Here is a 12,418-nt window from a genome sequence, read left to right as displayed (position 1 = left end):
ACACGCGTTGGTGCCATGCTGCGTGTGCAACACCGGGTGTATGCTCCCTCAGTGCGCGTGTGCACAAGCCCGCGTGTGATAAAAAGTGATATTGGGGTGTGTGAGGAAGGCTTCACCCCCAAAAAACACCGCACAGGGTCGTACACCCCCAGCTGGGGGTCCCCACCTCTCCGCTGCCCCAGCGGTGGCGGTGCCGGGGCCTGGCACGGCCAAGGTTAACTCCGCCAGAGCCCAGCGGCACGGTGCAGGGAAGCTTTAATTTAATGAAGTGTGAGGCTTTTTTATGGGCTTTTAATTACGTGGTGATAATTAACATTATAGGCCGCCGGGTCCCGGTGGTGCCCGGCTGCCCTGTGCCAGCTCCCGCCTGTTTGTAAATAAACCCAGCGGGCAGCCAGGGCCGGGGGCTGCACCGTGCCCACCCTGGGGTGCCCAATTTCCTGCTGCCGGCAGCAGCTCCAGCCCCAAATCCTCTTCTGGGGGAGGGAGATTTGGGTTCAAATTTGGGCACAAACCCCTGCAAGAGGTGGGGAACAACGGAGCCCCCCCAGCAGCACCCAGCTCCCCAGGGCTTTTCCATGCCTCTGGCCAAGCAGAGCTGCCTGCTAGCACCGTGGTGACAAGGGGGGGGCACAGGGAGCTGTACCATGCTGTGTGTCCCCCCCCCCCAGCCCCAGCCCGGCCCCAAGAAGCCCCCCCCTGCATCAGGGCTAATAGGAAGTGATCCATCAGGCAGCTCCCGGGCGCACTGCCCGCCTGCCAGGCACCTAATAGATTTATTGCCAGTCACCCAGGCAATTTCCTGCCCTCCCCTAATCAATACAGCGGGGCAAGGGGAGGGGGGGGGCACCATAAAGAGCTGGGGAAGGGGATGAGAAGGGTGTCAGGGCCATATCAGCCCCCCCAGTGGCTGAACGGGGGCACAGGGCCACGTTGGGAAGGTGATGCCCTGTGGGACCAACCCCTCCTGGTATCACCTCCCCAATTCCCTGGCAGGATGGGGGGCTTGGACCCCCCCCCTGCAGGAGCTGGGGGTGCCATATAGCCATAAGGGGCTGCCCTATAGCCATAAGGGATTGCCCCCCCCTTTCTCCAGCTCGAGGCAGGGAGCCCAGGCACCTAAGGCTCCCCTCCCCCAGCCCCTTCCCATTTAATTTTCCCTAATGAAAGGCACAGAGGATGGCGGGGAGCTGGGGCACCAAGGTCGAGGCTGCCTTTAATCAATCCCCGCTGCTGGCCGGGTGCCCGGAGGAGCCTGCGGAGGAGAGGCTGGGGGGTGGCGGTGCAAGAGGAGAGCACTGGAAGGGGGGGGGGTGGCTGCAGGCGAGGGGCTCCCAGTAACAAACTGGGACAGCCCCAGGACCCCGCCACTTCCCCATACAAAAGGCACAGTGAATGCACCGAGCGCCCGGATCCTGCCAGGGCAGCTTTAACCCTGCGCCTCCCCAAAAGCACCCCAAAACCCTCCACCCTCTCTCTCCTCCCAGCCCCATAGGGCCGGAGTCACCGCCCAGCAGTTTGGGGACAGCAGGAGGGGACAGGTCCCCAACTCTGGCCGTGGGGCTGTAAGGCACTGGCCGCAGGAGGGTGAGGGGACACGGGGAGAGGCGGGGGACACCCTAAAGCTGGGTGCTGGTGACGGCGCTCACCCCGTGCACCAGCACCGTGGGGCCCAGGCCGCGGGTGAGCAGCTCCAGCTGCCTCAGGTAGAGCGGGTACAGGCTGGTGTCGGCCGGCGGCCGCGGCAGGTAGAGGAAACGGACGGCGGGCGCCGGGCCCTGCTCCAGCACCAGCTTGTTGGCAGCACGGACGTACTCATCCGACACCCGGCTGGCGTTGGCGGGGAAGTTCACAGCCGCCCCTTCCTCCTCATCCTCATCCTCAGCCGGCGTCCCTGGGGTCCCCCGTTGACGTTGAGCCTGCCAGTGCAGGCCGACGACGGCGTCCCAAGGCACCAGCTGGATCTGGGCCTGGATGCGCAGGTCCTTGAGGAGCTGGCGGAGCTTGTCCTCCTGGGCGCCGGGCATGGCTCCGGCCTCCACACAGAGGAAGAGGCGGAGGCGGGCCCGACGCCAGGCCCGGGCCATGTTGAGCACGCAGGCCATCTGCAGCAGGAAGAGGCTGCAGGTGTCGGCGTAGCGGGCGCTGTCGGGCCGCAGCAAGTTGACGGGCCAGACGTGGATGGTGGGCGGGGGGCTGGCGGCTCGCCGCAGCTCCCAGGCCTTGTCCAGGCTCTCCAGCTGCCGGGCCAGCAGGACGTTGCGCAGCATCTTCAAGGCGTCGGCCACGATGCCCACGTACTCCCGTGGTGACAGCAGTTTGGGGGCGGCGGGCGCCCGAAGCGGGGGGAAGCCCAAGGGCAGCTCCTCGCGGGCGCTGGTGAAGGCGGGGTGCCGGGCCAGGCCGTCCTGAGGCGCTGCGTCGTCGTAGAAGCCCAGCACCAGGGTGTTGGGGCGCATGCCGCCTGCCGAAAAACCACCGTGGGCGGTCGTGAGGGGAAGGAGAGCGCCCTACCAGCACCATAAGTGCCACCAAACCCAACAGGCTTTGATGCAGGCAGTTCCAACCCCCTTGGGAATCACCCATCCTGGTGCCTCAATTCTCTTGGCATGACCCATCCCAGATGCCTCCAAGACCCAACTTGGCTTTGGCACTACCCACAAAAGCGCCTCCAAGCCCCAGCTTGGCTTCGGCACCACTCAACCAGGTGCCTCCAAGACACAACTTGGCTTTGGCACCTCCAAACCCCTCAGCACTGCCCACCCGGGTGCCTCCAAGCCCCATTTTGGCTTTGGAGCTGACAAAGGGGCCAAAGGCCCTCAAGTTGGACCCCTTTCCATGCCCAGACCCCGCTCACCAAGGCCAGAGGTGAAGAGGAGCTGCCGGACGCCGTGCCGCACCGAGGGCGCGAGGGTGAGGCTGACGAAGGCCTTGACGTTCAGTTTGTCCACCAAGCCCAGCCACGAGTCCTGCTGGGGCTGCAGCGGGTCCGAGGGCAGAGCGTCTGGGTGGGGAGAGGAGACCGGCATCAGGCAGGGGTCACCCCATAACTGGGGGGCTCCCCGGTGTCCTCAAAGAACCCCTGCACTGAGCACCCCCCAGCACCTTCTCCCTGTCCCCCCCAAACCAGCCCCCACAAGTATGGGGAAGGTGGAAGCAGGTGCTTCCAGCCAGAGATATGAAATTATCCGTAAATATATAAAAAAAATAGCAGGCAGCCCCATCCCCCCCCTCCCCAATTTCAGGCCATTAGTCACCACGGCAACGGCGAGGGGAGGTGGGGGGGGGAGCAGAGCCAGGCATCCGCTGGGGGTGGGGATGGCCACAGCGGGGCGAGCGCGCGTGCGAGGGAGCACACGTGTGTGCAAACCAACACACACCGGGGGCGGACACACCTGAAGGGTGTGGGTGTCCCTCAGCGGGCACGAGATGAGGCTGGACACAGGCACAGCCGTGTGCAAGGTTGTGCCAAGGGTGTCGGAAACGGGCACACTTGCTGGGTGTGCGTAGGTGTGCACGGGATCGTGGTGCACGTGGGTCCTGAGGAGCCTGGGTGGCACGTGCTACGTGTGTTTGTGGGGATGTGAGTGAGCACAAGCGTTGAGAAAACCTACAGGACATGTGTGCACACGAAATATGGGATGGATGTAAGCCAGCTACATCCCCTGCACCATGCAAAGTCCACAGTGCCACCGGGGTGCCCAAAATGCTGGTATTTCCCTCCTCGTGCCCAACGTGCCCAGCTGGGAGATGGTGTCACCCCAGCCAGGGGCTCTGGGAACGACATCCCAGGTCCGTGGCACCTCAGAAAGGGGCAGAGACCCCCAGCGCTGGGACAGGGCAGACCCTCACCCAAATCCTGCAGCTCCACGTGGCCCAGGACGTAGAGGCCGCTCTTCTTGAGGTCGTTGACGAAGTCGATGAGGCGGGGGCTGCTGCGTGGGTTCTGCACCATCAGCAGCATCTGCGGGCGCCAGAACTTGACGTGGTCCTTCCGCACGTCCAGCATCAGCAGGTACTTCCTCACCTGGGGGGGGAGGACAGCAGGTGAGGAGCCCACCTTCCTTCGACACACTGCCCCTCGAGGGGACGCCAGCCCCAAGGCCGTCGGCTCTCCGCCCCACGATGGGATTTGGGGGGGACAGGGCTCACCTGGTGGAAGATGAGGGCCTGGCTGATGTAGCCCCACGTGCTGCTGGGCGAGAGGTAGTGGAGGGCGAGGAGGAGGAGGAGGAGGAAGCCCAGGCTCGCCGAGGCCGAGACGGGGCTGATGAGGAACATCATGACGCAGCAGCCGGCGATGCCCAGCAGGCACGTGTGCCAGCTGAAGTAGCGGAAGGTGGGCCTGGAGCAGGGAGAAAGGGGCATGGGTTGGGCACCAGCTGTGCAGAAAGAATCAGGGAAAGAGCTTGATGCCTCATTAGCAGAGCAGGGGGCACAGCTCCCGGGCTCCTTGCAGCAGGGAGCTCAGCCCAAACGAAGCCTGGCCTGGGGTTTTGTGCCACCTGCTTCGTGCCAGCCATGCGGACAGGATACGGGCACCAGCAGGCACACAGCCCCTGGTACTCAGCTGTGCTCATCTGGCCCAGGAAAATCCCAACGAGAGGCAACAGGCACGTGCCAGGCTGCCGAAGGGATCGTCTGCTCATTACACCGAGGGTGACAGCAGGGAAACGCTCCCTGGCACCACAGAAACGGCAATTTCCATCTCCATCAGCCCCTTCCATGGCCTGAGGGACAGGCAGCCTGGAAATGCCACCGTGGGGCTCGCACCTCGCTCAGCAAGGGCACCCGGTGCCCCCCCATCTCTCCATGGGACAGGGATGGTGGCACAGGGGCACAGGGAGGGCACAGGGCACCCCTCTGTGGCAGGGGAGATGGCACCGGGCAGCCCCACGCTGCAGAAAGGGGTGACCCGAGGGGCTCAGGAGCGACGGGGGCCCCCCCAGCAGCACCAGCAGCCGTGGCACCCGCTCATCCTGGCTCACGGAGGCGGAGGCGGGGAGGCGAGAGGCTGTTATTTTCTCTAATTGTTGTTTTCGCTGAAAGGTAATTAAAATCCTTTTCCGCTGCGCTTGATGGAGACCTCGGCACGGGGAAGGGGGGGGCATCAGAGCACGGGATGGGTGAGGGGCCCTCTGCCACCTGGCCCCAGCAGCCTCCACCAGGCACCAGTCCGTGCCCCATAACACTCATCCGTGCCCCAAAATCCCTCAGCACAGGGAGGGCAGGACACGGGCACGATGGGCGGCTGTACCCAACCCTATAGCAAAGGGTGCAAGGCACATCAGCCCCCCCCAACCACCCCGCTGTGCCCCCCAGCTCTGGGCAGCCCTGCCATGAACTCGTCCTTCCTGGAAGATCTTCTCCTCCCCCCAAGGCAGGATCCCCCCTCCCTCCCTCCCTCCCCTTTCCCCGTTAGTTTAATTAGCGCTAATGGAAAGTGGGCTCCATCACCGCTTGGCGAGCTGCCCGGGGGATGCCGGGCGGGCGCAGGCTATAAATTACCTCTGGAAAGCCTCAGGGGAGGGGGCACTGGATAAATCCAGTGGCCTGGATCTCTCTTTACCCACTCAGTATCACGGTGTCGGGGCACGGGGGCTGTCCCCTTCTCCCTCCTGAGGGATGGGGGTGTTTTCCCCCCCCCTAATTCCTTGCAGACAGAGGGATGAGTGGTGGCCGCCTGGCATCGTAGAGCAGCCTCCCTCTCCCCCGGGCCAGCAGGTACCTGAAGTTGGGGGCCGATGCCCACTCCAGCGCCAGGCAGGCCAGGTTGACGGTGGCGTAAACCAGCAGGAAGAAAGTGGTGACGACCCCCGCGATGGTGTTGAGCTTCCCGGAGAAGAGCACCAGCTGCGGAGAGCACGGGGGACGCAGCGTGAACCGCAGCCAGGGGTGTCCCATGAAAGGGCACCCAGTGCGGGGCACAAATCCCCGTCCCCAGACAAGCCCAGGTGGGCCAGGAGCATCCCCAAACTCACCTGCACCACCAGCCAGGAGAGGATCACTGCCATGATGGGGTTCCCGCTCGCAGATGTCTTCTTGGCAAGCGCCAGCGCCCGGCCTGTGGGCAGAGCGGGGAGGTTGGGTTGGCACTGTCCCCAAACCGGGGACATCAGGGTGTGCTCTACGGGCTGATGGGGGGGGAAACAGGCACCCCTACAGCACCCCTGCAGGGACAGGCTGCTGTGCCACGGGGTACCAGTGCCTCCGATGCGCTCAGGCACTGCCAACCCAGCCAGAGTGGACTGGGCATCACTGAGGGGAGCAGAACAAACTCATGGCCCCAAACCCAACAAGCACCAACCCACAAAACGTCACCCCAAGACAAAAAGGGGATTCCCTAGTGCCAGGGCTCGTCTCCAGCTCTGGCTCCAGGCACTCACCAAAGAGATCGTCCCGGGCCAAGGCGTAGAGGATGCGGGACGCCCCGATGAGGTTGCTCATGGCCGCGGAGAGGGTGGCAGCGTAGATGCCCACCGTGACCAGGGGTGGGAAGATGCTGATGTCACGCAGAAAGCCATAATCCTTCTGCAGGAGGGTCCTGGAGAGGGAATACACACGCACGGGGACGCTCAGCGTGGCTCACGGCAGCGCGCCCTGGCACCAGTAACCCCAGTTAACCCCCAGCATGGGGACGCACCTGCTGCAGGTGGCACACATGAGGAAAGCCAGCAGGTTGTAGACGAGGTAGGTGAAGAGCACAGCGGAGATGGTGCCCCGAGGGATGGAGTAGCTCGGGCGCTTCAGATCCCCTGTGGGCAGAAGGGGCCGGTGTCACCTCCCCGCGGGCACAGCGCCCTCTGCTCCCCTCCCGCCTCATCCCAGTGCCTCCCAGTCCGGTGCCTACCTGACATGTTGGAGCCTGCCATGATGCCGGTGCAGCCGTTGAACATCACGGCGAAGACGGAGCTGAAGCTCATCATCTGCCCCGTGGTGTAGTCCACCCCGTACCCGCCTGCAAGGCACGGGGGTGCGGGCTGTGACGGGCTGCCCGGGGTGGCACCGCGCTGCCACGCGCCCTCTCCTCAACACCCCCGTCCCCAGACGAGTGCCACCACGGGACAAACCACCCCACGCCACTTGCTTTGTGCCTGTGAGCTCCCTACACCCTCCAGCAAGCCCCTGTTGGCACCGAGGTGCCCGTGCCACCCCTCTCCAGCCCGGCAGGTAGGGCTGGGAGGTGGCTGCCAAGCTGGGGAGCACAAATAGGGCCGGAGGAAGCCCTCACCTCCCAGGTTTTCCCGTAGGGTGGCGAGGGAGAAGCCCGTGAAGTTGCCACTCTCGGTCTCGGAGCTGTTGTGGTGCGGCATGCGGATGGGCACCCCGAGGGGCCGCGTGGCGAAGAAGCTGACAAGGATGGTGCCCAGCACGGCCGTGACGATGAGGAAGATGAGGAAGGTGGCCTTGGCGTAGATGGAGGCCCCCACGAGGCACACGACGAGGCAGAGGGCCAGCAGGATGGTGCCGTAGAGCAGCTCGTACCAGTAGCTCTGGGGCAGGACGTGGACGCCCGTACCCGATTTTTGCCCTGGGCAGAGACAAATGGGATTCATCAGGGCTCGGAGCAGGCACCAGCTCACAGGGCAGGGGGTGGCAGAGCTGTGCCAGCCACGCCAGGGACATTTGGGGTGCTCAGGGAGGGGACAGTCGACGTCCCATCCCCACAGGGTACTCACCAGGTGGGATCCCGAAGCTGTCCACCACCGCCTCCACCAGCCCCAGTATGTAAAGGGCACTGCCACACACGTTGGCCAGGAAAAACATGATCCCGATGCTTCCCCCGAACTCCGGGCCCAGGGCACGGCTGATCATATCTTCCTCAAGTCAAGGAAAGCGCCAAAAACCCCAAACCAACTCCCCAGCGGCACCGCTGGGCGCCCCACCACCCATGCAGCCCGGTGCCACGGGGCTGCCACCCGAAATTTGCCCACAGGGCGAAGGATACAGTAGGCTCCCCCGGCATCCAGCGCCCCGTTGGTGGCGATGGCACAGACGGACAGCACCGTCATGCCGATGATGAAGTACGCCACGGCGAACATGGCCAGAGCTTGGTACAAGCCGGCGTGGCCCACCACGAACCCTGCCGAGGCCGCCGTGACGTTAGCCAGGTACGGACCTCACCATGGGGCTCACCCCGTGCCACCCCCTGCCCTGCTTGGGGGGGCATAAACGGTGCCCCCCACCTTGGGGCGTCCTCCTGCCGTGCCAGGTCAGGCCAAAAAAACAGGGAGGGAGGGGACAGGGGGACACCAGGACCCCCCAGCCCTGCTGCCAGGGGGTGCCTGGCACCACTTTGGGCAGCGGGAGGTGATGGGAGGGGGATGGGGGAAAAAGCAGGACCCCCATTAAGGGACCCCAAGGGGGAAGGGGGACGCACAGCACACAGGGACCCGCGGGCGCCGAGCCCCACGGGTGCTCCGTGCGCTCTGTTTGCGCTCCCACCCCGCTCACCCGCTGCAAACCAGGAAGCAAAAGCAGCCCTGGGACATCCCCGCCATCGGCACCGTCCCCAGCACCTCCCCTGCCCCCTGGAGCCCCCCGAAACCCCCCCAAATCCCTCCCCAGTGCACGGCCAGACTGCCAGCGGGGTTGGCGAGGCTGTGGTCAGGATGGGGCTGCCCACAGCGGCGGCGAGATGCCCTATCTCGGCCACAAGATCGGCCGCAGAGATGCCCCGGGGGGGGAGGAACTGAGGGAGGCAAACAGCAAGGAGGATTCGGGGGGGGGCAGGCTGGGTTTTGGGGCCCCCCCGCCCTGCAATCCTCAGGGTGCCCCAGTGCCAGAAGCGGAGGGGAGGAAGCAAAGGGGTGCCAGGATTTGGGGGCAGCCAGGAGGGGCTGGAGATCTCCAGGGTTTTGGAGATCCAGGGGGGGGGCTTGAGGAAGAGGGGGGGCTGCCCCGGGACAGCCCATAACAGGATGTTTCCTCTTCCTGGCAGCTTCAACCTGCATGGCCCCAAACTTCCCCTCGGCCCCCCAAAAAGTAACGCCAACCCCATGGGGGTCTGGGCAGGGGGGGGGCCACCATGGAGCAGGGGCTGGGTGTGCGGGGAAGGAGGGGGGTCAGGGCTTGTACAAAGCCCCCAGCTGAGGGGTGGGAAGGGATGGGTGAGCGATGGGGGCTGAGCCCCCGCTCTGCACCCCAGGATGTCCCCAAGGCAGGGGATGGAGCTCGGGGCCCCCCCTGGGCCCCCCCCGGCACGCAGCCAACTCCCGCCCAGGGTTTCCCGTGGGCGGAAAGTGAAAGAGGAAAAGCCTTCCCTGTTCCTGTCCCGGCCTCTGCCGGCCCCAGGCCAGGGCAGGGGCACCCCAAGGCCAGGGTTCCCCAAAGGGCTGTGCCCAGCCTGACCCCTCTCCCCCCCAGGTCTCCCAGTAACAGGCTCAGAACTCAAACTGGGAGCAGACTGGGAACTGATCGGTGCCCTCCGAACAGCGTGGAGATGGGGGGGAGGCCTGGTCCCTGGATGGGGACGTGAGAATCCCACCCTGGGGACACCACAGGGGTTGGGGTGCAACGTTAGGGGATGCCCAAAGCACTGGGGTGCTGGGGCTGGATGGTGGGGGCTCTGGGATCCTGTTTGGGGAAGGTGCTGGTGTCCTGATTTGGGGGTGCTGGGGGTCTGGAGGGGGTTCCTGCCCTATAAATAGTGGGGTCCCAGCCTGGAGGGGGCAGGAGGGGCTGCACAGCACCGGGACCCCAGAATGGGGGAGGCAATGGGGGGGTGCTGAGGCTCCAGCCTGGGGATGGGGGGGGTACGGAGAGCGCTGGGAGGCCTCTGGGACCCCAAACTGGGAGGGCACTGGGACTCCAGCACGGGATGCTCGGGACAGGGCCCTGGGGGGGGGGGGGCTCTGGGGTCTCAGGGGGGGTCCCGGGGGGGGGTCCCGATGCCGGCACTCACCGAGGCGCAGGAAGAGGACGACGCTGAACATGGAGAGCAGCGTGGGCACCACGACGCCCAGGAAGGTGGGCAGCTTGCGGGGGGCGGCGGCGGAGGAAGAGAAGGACGAGGAAGAGGAGGAGGCGGCGGCGGTGGTGGCGGCGGCCCGGCCGCGCTCCCGGCCCCGCTCCTCCTCGGCCGAGCCGCCGCACAGGCGGTAGGTGAGCAGCGCGCTGCGCTCCGAGCTCGCCATGGCCCGGCCCGGCTCGGCTCAGCCCGGCCCGGTTCAGCCCAGCCCGGCTCGGCTCGGCTCGGCTCGGCCCGCACCGGCCCCGCAGCGCGCCCGCGCCCCGGCCCCGCGCCACGCCCCCCGCTGGCCCCGCCCCCCGCTGGCCCCGCCCCCTCGTTGCCACGCCCCCTTTATGGACACGCCCACCGCGCAAGCCCCGCCCACTGTGCGGTCAGGCCACGCCCCCTCTGGACGCGCCCTGTGTTGTAGGCTCCGCCCACCCGGTGTGGCCACGCCCCCAACCCCAAATGCCCCCCACCCCCAGGGCACCCCCATGGCCAGAGGGTGTCCCCAGTGTCCCCAGTGTCCCCAGTGGTCCCATTGTCCCCAGCATCCCCCCAGTGTCTCCAGTGTCCCCAGTGTTCCCAGAGACCCCAGTGTCCTCCCAGTGTCCCCAGTGTCCCCCTAGTGTCCCTCCAGTGTCCTCCAAGTGTCCCTATTGTCCCCAGTGTCCCTATTGTCCCCAGTATCCCCAGTATCCCCAGTGTCCCCAGTGTCCCCCCAGTGTGCCCCCAGTGTCCCCCAGTGTCCTCCAGTGTCCCCCCACTGCTCCCAGTGTCCCCAGTGTCCTCCCAGTGTCCCCCCAGAGTCCCCAGTGTCCCCTCAGTGTCCCCACCAGTGTCACCCCCATGTGACCCCCCACGTGACCCCAATGTCCCCATCATGTGTCCCCACCAATATCCCCCCCAAGTGTCCCCCCAGTGTCCCCCCAGTGTCCCCAGTGTCCCCTGAGTGTCCCCAGTGTCCCCACAGTGTCCCCAGTGTCCCCACCAGTGTCACCCCCATGTGCCCCCCCTTGTGACCCCAATGTCCCCATCATGTGTCCCCACCAATATCCCCCCCAGGTGTCCCTCCAGGTGTCCCCATCATGTGTCCCCCAATGTCCCCCTGGGGTGCCCCCCCACATGTCCCCCCATGTGACCCTAATGTCCCCATCACGTGTCCCCACCCATATCCCCCCCATACATCCCCCCCACGTGTACCCAATGTCCCCTCAGCATCCCCATCATGCGTCCCCCAAGGGTGCCCCCCCCCGTGTCCCCCCCATGTCTCCCCCATGTCCCCCCCGTGTTCCCCCCAGTGTCCCCAGTGTCCCCCCAGTGTTCCCAGTATCCCCAGTGTCCCCCCCCCGTGTCCCCCCCCCCCAGGGCACGCCGCCAGGGTGGCGGCCGGGCTCTGCTGCCCACGCCAATTACCGGACAATAAATCGGGGCTGGGGGCAGCTCGGGGGGCACCGTCCCATATCCCCGTCCCCGTGTCCCCCCCCCCCCCCCAACCCCACAGCCGGGGCCCCGGGGTCCCACCGGCACCAATTAGGTGCCAATTAGGTTAATGGGGTTGGCAGCGGGCACGGGGCTGAGCGGGGGGCGCACGGCGGCGGTGCCGTGGGACCGGGGGGGGGGCACCAAACCTTGACCCCATAGAGCGACCCCGCGCCACCTGGGCCAAAATGGGATGGGTTCGGGTAGGGCCCTAGGGGATGGGAGATGGGGACGGTTCCCCCGATAAAGGGGGGACAGGGAATAATGGGGCCGGGGGGACCGAGGTGGGAGCCGGGGGGGGGGGGACACTTTTGTGGGGTTGTCGCGGTGCCAGCGCCGTGCCTTTGATGTGCCACTGAGGCCGCATTGTGGGCGCCCCGCTGGCACAATTAGGGCCGGGGGGGGTGGGGGGAGAGGGAGGGGAACGCGGCACGGCCGGGGCTGCGGGCACGGAGGCACCCCTGGCCCTAATAGGGCACCCCTGAGCACCCCAAATGGACACGGGGACACGGGAACCCCCAAACTGTCCCCAACAGGGACACACAGTCCTAATAGGGACAGGGTGGGGGCATGGGCACCCCATGGTCACCCCAAGTGGGCACAGGGACCCCAAACAGCCCCAGGAAGCTGGGCACCCCCTTCCCCTAACAGGGCCAAGTTTGGGGTCGCGGGCACCCCGTGCGCCCCAACGAGGTGACAGCCCCGTGACCGTCCCTGTCCCTACAAAGGACACCGGCAGCAAATGGGGCAGGGGGACACCCCAAAAACACGGGGCACACACCGAACCAACTCACAGACATGGGGGGGGCCCATCCCACTCCTGGGGGACAAAGCCCCCCCCAAATCCCTGTGTTCCCCTAAATGCCCCCATCTCTCGCGCCCCCTTCCCGCTGCCCGCTCCCCTTTGAAGCTCCCGCCGCCGCCGCGTTCCCACCCGCCTCCAGCACCCCGATCCCCCCCCAAAAAACTCCCCAAGCTCCCAGC

General features: G+C 66.1%; 1 protein-coding gene across 1 annotated transcript; it reads right to left on the bottom strand.

The window, feature by feature from the left end:
- Positions 1–242: 242 nt before the first annotated feature.
- Positions 243–10,270, bottom strand: SLC12A9 (solute carrier family 12 member 9). Its single transcript, XM_068691970.1, has 13 exons — positions 9,905–10,270; positions 7,949–8,083; positions 7,680–7,817; positions 7,232–7,531; positions 6,851–6,958; positions 6,644–6,755; positions 6,387–6,544; positions 5,982–6,064; positions 5,729–5,853; positions 4,153–4,345; positions 3,853–4,027; positions 2,858–3,004; positions 243–2,464 (listed from the first exon to the last, which is right to left on the bottom strand). Exons 1-13 carry the CDS (start codon positions 10,134–10,136, stop codon positions 1,620–1,622), a joined length of 2,751 nt encoding a protein of 916 aa, XP_068548071.1. The 5' UTR covers positions 10,137–10,270; the 3' UTR covers positions 243–1,619.
- Between the last annotated feature and the right edge of the window lie 2,148 nt (positions 10,271–12,418).

Source organism: Anas acuta, chromosome 9 (genome assembly GCF_963932015.1).
Source record: "Anas acuta chromosome 9, bAnaAcu1.1, whole genome shotgun sequence".
Lineage (NCBI taxonomy): Eukaryota > Metazoa > Chordata > Aves > Anseriformes > Anatidae > Anas > Anas acuta.
The sequence above is the reverse complement of the archived record's forward strand: the minus strand, read 5'-3'. Positions and strand labels throughout refer to the sequence as shown.